The 9995-nt window shown below is 53.3% G+C and overlaps 1 protein-coding gene across 1 annotated transcript; it reads left to right on the plus strand.

The window, feature by feature from the left end:
• Window positions 1-7350: 7350 nt before the first annotated feature.
• Window positions 7351-7857, plus strand: CUNH11orf86 (chromosome unknown C11orf86 homolog). Its single transcript, XM_037053260.1, has one exon. The coding sequence runs from the start codon at window positions 7582-7584 to the stop codon at window positions 7855-7857; it is 276 nt and encodes a 91-aa protein (XP_036909155.1). The 5' UTR covers window positions 7351-7581.
• Window positions 7858-9995: the final 2138 nt, after the last annotated feature.

A 9995-nucleotide genomic window follows, 5' to 3' on the forward strand; every position in this document is an offset into this window, starting at 1 on the left:
CTCCGTCACTCACCACTCCCCCGCTCAGAACTCCTCCCTACGTCGGGCTGCCCGTCACGTTTAAGTCTTGGCGCCCCACGTCAGCCCCGCCCCCCGCGTCCCCTGCGGGCTCTTGGATTGGTGACGAGGATGGAAGAACCCGCCCCTGGCGCACCACCGCCTACTCCCTTGTCTACAGAGTCCCACGTGGGCTGCCAGGCTCAGACCGCAGCCCGCAATAGGCGGAAGTGGCCGGGCTTCGAAGCCCTGTGATTGGTTGCCGGCGGGGGTGGGGATGTGCGATTCATTCACCCGAGTAGCACGTGTCTCCCAAAACTGCAAGCAAAACAGACCGTACCGGAGCGCTGGGATCCGGGCTAGACGCAAATACGTGCAAGCGAGTGGAGAAAAGGTCGGAAGAAAGGGTTTGCGAAAGAGTTTGGGAAGGGAATGGCTCACGGGTTTACAGGATTGTGTCCTTTAGCAGTTGGGACGGGTAGTGATAGGCTGGAGTCTGTGTCTGTGTGACCTTGGACAGCAATCTCACCCCTCGGAGCCTCAGTCTCCTACTCTTCAAGTTGAGGCCACTTAGGACCTAGAGGCTTTAGAAGGCTTGGTTGAGCAGAAAGCTTCATAAATCATAAGCTGGGCTCTGTGCCAACCAGGGGATAGGGGAGTCTCTAACACAAACCCAGATCTCTGCCTTCCAGTGAGAGAACACAGACGATAAACAAATAAAATACACGGTACATTATCCCTCCTTGGGATAATCAAGGCGTGGAGGAAAAAAATGACCTGCTTCCAGACAGTTGGGAGAATCAAGGGCTATGAGAACGTCCTGTTAACTAAAAATTGCTAATTGAGGATGGAGAGATAATGCAACTCCATTCTCTTTCACTGTGTTGTGTTTGTCTCTACAACTTCCTAGTCCTTCCTTCCACCTAGCTGGCTGAACTCCAACCTGGGGCAATCCAACATAGCCATTTTGGTAGCAGGAAGTGGATTAAAATCCCACTTCTCCAGATTCATATACTCATTTGATTAACAAACACCTGAGCACCTACAATGGGTCTGGTGCTATGCCTGGTGCTATGGGACACAGTGGTGGGAAAGACACAGCTCCTACCATCATGCCATGGAGCTAACATTCTATTAGATGTCCAAGTCCAAGGACATATAACGTTCTACCTCATAACTCTCTTCATGCAGGAAAGAGTTGAAGCTGTGTGACCTTGGGCAGGCTCCTACTCCCTCTGGGCTGAATTTCCTCATAAGGGTTTGGATTTGATGGACATTAACTCTATCATTTGCTTGTCTCTATTAGGCTTCTAGTGTGTAATTACTTTGTAACCTCAACACTTCCCGCCTGTATTTTCTCTCCTCTGCTGTGTACATGTATGGTGTGAGCCCCCCATGTCCCTCAGAAAAGGCAAGGCCCTGCTCTAGAGCTGGTTGTGCTACAGAGGCTGTGACACATTGGCTGAGTCCTGGCTGGTCCCTGCGAACTCCTGGGCCTGGAGCAGAGGGCAGGTGACTCCACCCAGGTTCAGGTGACTTCCTGGTCAATACCACCAGGTGGAGGACTGAACAAAGAAACTGAATGAGAACTAGAAAGTGGACTGCTGTGAACAAAGGAAGTGGATTTTGAAGTTAGCTCAAGCACATAAATGACCTAGTTCACATTTAATTAGGAAACAAGACTCCTCTCCATCTGGACTCTCCTACCTCCAGGTTGAGTTCCCCAGGAGGACAAAGTTGGGAGGGTTATTCCATCGCAGACAGAAAACTTCCCTGGCAAAAGCCTGGGTGGGGAGTTTCATGTGGCTAGAAAAAGCATTTCTCGGAGTGGGCTTCTGTACTACCAGGGACAGAATCTCCTTGGGTCAGGGTGCCAGTGGGAAGCACAGATTCCTGAGTCCCAGTCCATGGTTCTTATGCATATTAACTACCAACTCAGAGATCTTAAAGTCACCAGCAGAATACCACTCAAGTCCATTTCTGAGGAATGGGATCCCCTGCATTGCATTGCTTGATTTAGAAGCTCCTCAAATAGTTCTAATGTGGGTCAGTGTTGCGAGGCCTAGAGAAATTATTACCCAGTCCTCCCTGATGGTAAAAACCTTCTGGGGCTCTTTAAAAACAAAGCGGATTCCAGGACTCCCAACCCCTGTGGACTCTGATTCAGTAAATCTGGAGTGGAGCCCAGGAATCTTTGTGTATTATTTTTAACAAGCCCCAACTGATGTTTGAAATCTGGGAAGCTTGAGAAACTTGGCTGAGTTCCCAGGAGGGTGTAGGGAAAGGTGAGGCAGGACAGGTGGGCTGAGAGCAGCCTGCAGAGGACTGTCGGGGAGTCTAGCTCAGAACTAGTTCTCTTGCTGCATTATGAGAGCTGCTCAAGCAAAGATAATGATCAGTTGAAATATAGACAATTTTAAGTTACATATGCATATCTGAATAGCCCCTATCCTCATTTGATGAGCATATCTTCAAGGAAAATTCTAGTGACCTTAACCATTAGGCTTATACTTCTGTCTGATCATCCTGTAGGGTGGGTGAAGACCCAGGTCTGATCCATGGTGAGTGGAACACATTTACTGAGGACTTTTTGCTGGCCCGACTCTGTGGGGCTGGATTCAAGGCGCACTGCTGACTGTGTGTCCTTGGGCAAGTTGCTTCACCTCTCTGCGTTTCAGTTATTCCAACTGAAAAATAGGGCTAGGCTCCAGAGTTGTGTGAATGTGAAATGCAATCGCAGAGGTCAGGTTCCTGGAAAAGAGGGTACACTCCACCGCACTGTGTACCAAGTTCAGTCGGATTCTTCTTCTGGGATCCTGAACCCATGAAGAGTGGGCTTCCGTTTGTCTTTCCAGACTCTTCTCTGGCCCAAGAGCAACCCTGTATATTCCCAGTCTCTAGTCACCTGCAAGATACCACCCCCATCTCTACAAACCATCTCTCTGCAAGATACCACCCCCATCTCTCTAAGAGGTCTAACACCACCTCTTCCAGGAAGCCTGCCCAGGTTCTTCCCACACCCAAGCCAGATATGGTCTCCCATTCTTTTCTGTGCATCCTCAACACTTTAAGGTGTCTCCCTTTATGTGCATCAGAATTCCTCCTTTGCCAGGGCTGGAGATTCTACTCTGCTCCCCTTGGCCTCATTCTGAGGCATCATCAAAACAAGATCTTGCCTGCGGTGTGTAGATGTGGATGAGTTTCAGTAGCTCACTAATAAGAAAGAACATCTGGGCAGCCGGCCCCAGTTTGCTGCCTACCATATATCTAAGCCTCACTACAACCTTAAACGGCACCAGCCGTGTAAGTCTCAGAACCACCTGAGGGAATAGGTACTGTGTGTTTTATTAATTTCAAGGCACTTTCCTTGTTTGTTTTTCTGCATTTTAACCCCTGAAATGGTTCTACAGCTTGCATTTTTTAATGGTGTATAAAATAATGCTCCCTTTCCACTGAGGCCATTTTAGATTTGATGACACAAAGTATCACACCCATTTTGTAGCTGAGAAACTACAGACACACGGTTAAGCCACTCCCTCGAGGCACAGAGCCACCTGTGAAGTGCTTTCGCCTCGGGCAGCATGATGGGCTGGAATCCAGGGCTCTCAGGTGAGCAGCCTCCGTGATCACCCACAACAGTCCTGGGTTCTGGTGTTCAAGCCCTCCTGCATCCCCTCCCTTGAGTACCGGCTGGACCCAGGAACTCGCCTCGAAGGAACAGAACGTGGCATATATGATGAGAGGTCACTTCTGAGATTAAGTTTCCCAAAGACCGGCCTCTGCCTGCCTGGCATACCCGCCCTCTCATTCGCTGGCTCTGAGCGAAGCTGCCACGTGGTAAGCTGCTCCGGGGAGGCGCTCGGGTGGCAACCGTGAACAACTCACGAGAAACTGTCCTTCAGTGCAACTGCCTGCAGGGAACCAAGTTCTGCCAACAACCGTCAGAGTGACCTTGGAGGCAGACCCAGCCCTAGCTGAACTTCGAGGTGACTGCAGCCCCCTGAATGGAGCCTGCAAAGGACCCTGAGCCAGAGGCCCAGTTGAGCCTGGACCCACAGAGACTGAGGTCATACATGAGTGTTGCTTTAAGCCACGAAATTGGGGGGGGGGGGGAATTTGTTATGTAGTAATAAATAATTACTAGTCTCCAGTATTGAAGGCTAAGTACGCTCATGTCCCGAGGACAGAGAGATGAAAAAGATGATGATGTCCTAGCCTACGAGGGACAACCAGTGGCTACTGTGTGTATTTGGGTGCTGTTGGGCTGGCTTCCTGGGGGAGGCATCAAGCTGCAGGGTCTAGAAAGGGCAGTAGGAACTCAGGTGAGAAGGGCTGGGGGCCGGTGGGAAGGGAGAAAGAGAACACAGATTTCTCCTCGTCCTCTAGGGATTCGGGAAGCTGTTGTAGAATTACACGTTTGGCAGTGAAACAGGCCAGTGAGCCAGGACAAGCAGAAAAGAGAAGCTGAGATGGAGAGCTGAACAAAATGGCCGAGCAATTTACAGCCAAGAACAGAAGGTCACCTCCCTGGAGATAACATCTAGGCCTCGGTTGCATTTCAGCTCCAGGCCCAGAAAAGCAGCAAAACCGGGTGGGTGATGCCAGGACTAGATGCAGTGACTAGCAACCCCCTGCTCTGGCGCTGACCAATCAGTGGAGACCAGGACCCTGAAAAGGCACACCTGGAGCACTGATGCATGTTCTGCTGAAACCCTCCCCTAAGATTCCCGCCTATAAGAGAGAGAGACTCAGACAAAGTATCCAGAGTTTGCTCTTCCATAGAGAAGCAGTGCACACCACTCCTTTCCGCTTCTCCTTCCCCACCCAGGGGAGCAGTGGGTCGCGGCAGCTCCCAGCTCCTGGGCTAGCTCCCTGAACCGGTCTCCAAGGCCCCCTTCCCTCTGCCATCCCAGTGGCCTCAGGCAGCCCAGCTTAGGCTCTTTCCTGTTGCTTCTTCGTGCTAAGCCTTTCCTAGTGTTACCACCCCCAGCTTTTTTTTTTAAATCCTTACCAAGACATGTTTCTATTGATTTTGAGAGAGAGAGGGAGAATCATCAATCAGCTGTCCCCCATACATGCTCCAACCAAACGAGTCATGCAGCCAGTGCTGTCCCCAGCTTTAATAAATGTACCCTCATAGTCTCCTGGACTCGTGTTGTGAAATCTTCCCTACACGAAGTCAAGAACCCACACACTCCTGGCTGGCCCAGGAAGCCTGCTCAGGCCCAGTCCCCTGTCTGTAACAGCAAGAGGATGTTCCGGCAGCGGTGCGCTCCACCGAAGGAGGGAGTGATTCCCGCCACAGGCATCTCAGGAGTTGGGGAGTCAACAAGCTCCTCCCAGTCCTGACTTTGGTGGGAGGGGATTTGAGTTGGCTATGCTGGGGTAAGGGAGATTGTGTGATGGCTTTGTTGCTTTTTAACCAGGGTCAGGTGTGGCCTGTGGGTTATCCTTCAGGGGTGTGGTCTGGATTGGCATGAAGAGGACTGGGCATGGCTCTCAGGCCACCTTTGGGATGGGCTGGGACAGGAAGCCAAGGCCCCCTTTCTCCAGTCTCCTCTTCACCCTGGCCCTGTCTGAGCCCGGTAGATATTAAGAGGCCCCTCACCCAGGAAGGCCTCGAAACTGAAAGAGAAGAAAAACAGCAAGGCCAGGCCCAGGGAGGAGTCTGGAATGAGCCAAGGGGTGCAGCCAGCACTTCTCTGACCCCAGACAGGGGCCCAAACACGGAGGAGGTAGGAGCCCCGGCATCCGAGTCCCGCCGTTGCCACCAACACAGGCAGCAGAGCAGAGCGGCTGACGCATGGGCTCCAGGCCAGGCTGGCCCAGGCGGGGCTGCCGGCTCTGCCGCTTCCTGAGCACCCTCTCTGGCCAGGTGCTTAATGTCTCCGAGCCTCAGGTTCCTGATCTAGAAAAGAGGGGCAGCAACGCCCACCTCATCGGACTGTCGTGATACTTAAAGAAAATACAGGGAGGAACAAAGAAAAGTGCTCAGACCGTGGCGAAACAAAAAGAACCAGAGGTTTGCGGTCCCTTTCAGCCCTCAGATTCTGATTCCGAGGGCCGGCTGGACAGCCTGAGTACTCTTTTCTCACCCCTGTCCTGGGAGAAAAAGAGGCTACCAGCAGTCTCGCTTTTAGAGGCCTCACACACCTGATTCCATCTGATTTTCACAACCAGCTGTTTTACTGACAAGACTGACTGAAAGGGGAAGGCGTTTGCCTGGAAAAACGAGTTATCACCGATTCACTTTTACTGAGCACCCGCTAGGTGCTACCATATTTAATCCTCTGTCCGATGGTGGGGCAAAGGTGGAATGTCCACTGTAAGGAGAAAGTATCTTCAGATCGAAAGACAAAGAAAGCAATTACGTAGAATGTACCCTTTTTTGTATAGGGCTATTTACTCTTGGGATGAGAGGGCCAAGCGGAGAGAAGGCCCCGCAGTTTGGAGCAAATTATTCTCAGCTAACGACTCCTGTAGCTGTACAGTTTTTAGTAATATGACTCAGGCATTATTGATTGACAAGACAAAGCAACAAAGAATGCCGTAGCCCCAGCAGAACGGTCGCCAGTGTGGTATCCATCCCAGCCATCACTAACAAAAGTATTTGTGGTATGTTGCTTTAAGGGACACAGACTGCCCGGCACTAGAAGGCTCTAGTGTGCTTCCTAAGGACAATGGTTGGTCAAAGGTCACAGCTCCAAAGGACACAAAGACGGAGGTGGTTTTTGTTCACATTTATACATCCTCACTACAGTTCTCTGAGTTATTTGTTCCTGTTACAGACAAGGGAATTGGGCGGAGGTGCCCAAGGTCGCCCACCTGCAGTGATGAAGCCACCGTTTCCCCAGAGGCAGCTGGTCCCCAGGACCTGAGCTCCTGACCCTGTTCTCTGCTGGAAAAGTAGGGGCAGAGCTAGGCTTGGAGAAAATCCAGTCTCCATTTCCCAGCCTACAGCTGTCCTGTTTCTTTCTTTCTTTTTTTTTTTTCATTTATAATTGTAGTGAAATGCACAAAACCACAATGTACCATCTCGGCCATTTTTATGCACAATTCAGTAGTGTTGCATTCACACGGTCACGCACCCCATCCCAGAACTTTCTCATCCTGCAAAACTGGGGCTCTATAGCCACTAAAGAAGTCCCCCTCCCCACAGCCCCTACGGGCACCGCCCCCTCCCTGTCCCCGTGTTCTGACTATTCTAGGTTGGAGTTGGCCTGTCTCTGACAGCTCATCTCTGTGCTGCTGCTGTTGAGTCTGTTCTGAGTGTCAGCATAGCAAGTTTGGACAGCCAGGGCCGCAGGGGCTTAGGGGAGGCCAAGCTCCTTGGGGACAGTGTGGTCAGGGAAGGCTGCCTTGAGGTGGGAGTTGGGGGCAGGGGAGAGGCCTGCACCCTTTGCCCTAGATGGTGACTCAGGGATGCTTGGCCCCTGTGGCTTGCCCTTTGGTTTATGATGGCCACCTCAGCAGCATCAACCTTTGCCCCCAAGTGAGCTCCCGTCAGATGAATGGAGGGACCAGGCCATCTCAGAGGCCAGTGACTTGCCAAGGAGCAGTCCTGTGCCTACGGCCTCTGGAGCTATGAGGACAGGGCAACGCAGCCAGTCCTTGCGGGGACCACGGCGCTCTTACGGCAAGCTCCAAGAGCCCTGGGGGAAGCCCGTGGAGGGCCAACTGCGCCGGGCGCTGAGCCTCAGACAGGATCGTGGGAGGCTCAGATCCTCAGAGGAAGGCCCAGAGAGGCTGGACTCCCCTGATCAGGAGCGGCAGCCAGGAGGCCTGAGGGACACGGAGCAGCTGATCCAGGTCCAGCAAGGAGGCAGCCGGTGGTGGCTGAGGCAATATCAGCAGGTCTGACTGATGGATGGTTGGAGGAACGAGTGCTACAGGGAGAGGGACCCAGGGCAGCAAGGGCTCAGGTAGAAATTTACGGGCCAAGGACCAGGAAGATGACCGAGCTTTTTTCTTCGTTTGTTTGGAGACGAGGCTGGAGAGGGAGGTATTCAGGAGCCATAACTCAGGGGGCCCTGACAGCATTTGGAATTTATCCCATAGATAAATTCCAGTGAGCCCAGGAATACTTTACAGCAGACCCGTGATATAGTCGGAGCTGTTTTAAGATGATGCATCCGGCAGTGTGTTGGATGGGAGGATTTTGCTGGAGGCAAGGAGATCAGCCAGTACAACTTCCCAGGGTTATATCTTGTGTTCCCGGAAAGGGACAGTCCAGCCCCACTTGGTGGGAGCTGCCGTCCTGGCCCCGCCTCCTCCTGGAGAATAAAGGGTCCCTAGTGCTTCTGTCTCTGGGGTCTACCACCACCTCGTGGCTGTAGGTGGAACAACACCTGAAGCCCACCATCTGCGGACGCACCTGTGCCCTGATCTCCCCGCTCCTGTCTCCCAGCAGATGAGAAGAAGGTGGGAGAGCTTCATTGCCAGCTTCCCCGGTGTGACCCTGAACTGGCCAACCTCCTCGGACCCCGCTCTGAGCACCACCAGCTGAGGCCTCTAGAAGCCATGGTGGCCCCTGCCGTACCCGGATGAGACGGCTGTGTCTGCTGAGCTGCCTCTTCACTGCCTGGCCTTACGCGGCCCTGAGACCTCTGCCACCACCTCACTTGAGGGCCTTGTGTTGCCCCTCCACTCTGATCGTCCTCTCCAAGGCTCTCTCACAGCTAAGACCCAACATGGCTGAGAAGAGGGGGCTGCAGCTCTGCCTCCAGGTCGATTCTGCCCTCTGGGAAATGTCATGGGGTCCCCCTGGACAGTGATGTGCATGAGGGTCTTAAAAGCCTGCCCGGAAGTGCAGGTGAGGATGCTGCTGGTTCCCACACAAGACCAGTCGGAAACTCCCAGGGCAGAGCTCAGTGAAGCCAGAACTGGCTGAGAGGCTCTCAAACCTGCCTTGTCACGGGCCGTGCCCCTCCTGTCCTTCCTCCCTGCCAGCTGATGTGGTGCGTGGGGCGTGGGCCTCCCCCAGAGCCTGAGAGCCCCCTGAGGGCAAGGAGGGAATCTGGGTGGTCCTCAGTGCCACACTCTGGGGGCTGAAAGGCTCAGGCCCGGATAGTGTCACTTTGACCCTTACAGTGTCCTGATGAAGAAAACAGGGGAAGCCTTCCCTCCCCGTGTGACGGAGGGGAAACTGAGGGCCGGAAGGGTGATGATTGTCTTTGGCGCCTCTGCCCCGTGCCACCCAGTTCCCAACACTGGGACGGAAGGCAGAAATAAAGATTGCTGAAATGAAGTGAATGATTTGCCTAGTGACTAATTCGCCTCTAAGCCTTTCCAAACTCCTGTGGGGACAGGCCCGGCCAGGTGCTTCCCGGAATGGCAGGGCAGGGGCACCAGGGGCAGCTCCCCCTGCCCCAACCTAGCTCCCTAGGAGGCTGCATCTTTCCTGCCACTTCTCTTGACCTCAGAGTAACTGCCATCTCACCCTGGGCAGACCCCAGCCAGCCTCAAAGGACCTGGCTGTCACTGGGGTCTTGCTTTTGTGGTCCGCCCTGTAGGGCAAGGCTCACCCTGAGGCTCAGAAAGGGTAGAGGGCCCACCCAGGGCTGCAGAGAGGGGAATGGCTAACCCTGAAGAGCCCCAGCTCTTTGAGACACACTGGCATTTCGTGGGTGGTCCCTGGGATTCTTCTGGTTCAAGCAAACCCAAGTTTGAAGGGGAGGGAGCAGCTGCAAGCATCCCCCTACAGGTCTGTTCTGTGATGGTAGGGGGGCCGGAGGGTCCAACAGACAGAAGGGAGGTTCCCTGTTTCCCCAGGACCCAAGACACTGGCAGGACCATTGAGGAACAAGAAGAGTCCTGAGAAAATTTTGTCCCAGAAAGCCACTAGGATCAGAGACTGGTATGCTGGCTTGGAACCTAGACTGTGGGAGCTGACCAGAAGCTTCGAGCCCAGTTAGTCACAAACTTTAGATGTCCCCTGCCCAGACCCCTCCTGCAGTAGCCCCTGGGGTGCCCCTGAGCAACTCTAGGATGCCAGGGGA

This window comes from Sturnira hondurensis, unplaced genomic scaffold (genome assembly GCF_014824575.4).
Source record: "Sturnira hondurensis isolate 20B ecotype Veracruz unplaced genomic scaffold, ASM1482457v3 Scaffold0007797, whole genome shotgun sequence".
In the NCBI taxonomy this organism is placed as follows: domain Eukaryota; kingdom Metazoa; phylum Chordata; class Mammalia; order Chiroptera; family Phyllostomidae; genus Sturnira; species Sturnira hondurensis.

Bases quoted from the DNA above. Each gene is read 5' to 3' on its own strand.
- CUNH11orf86 (XM_037053260.1), top strand. From the start codon at position 7,582: ATGAGGACAGGGCAACGCAGCCAGTCCTTGCGGGGACCACGGCGCTCT.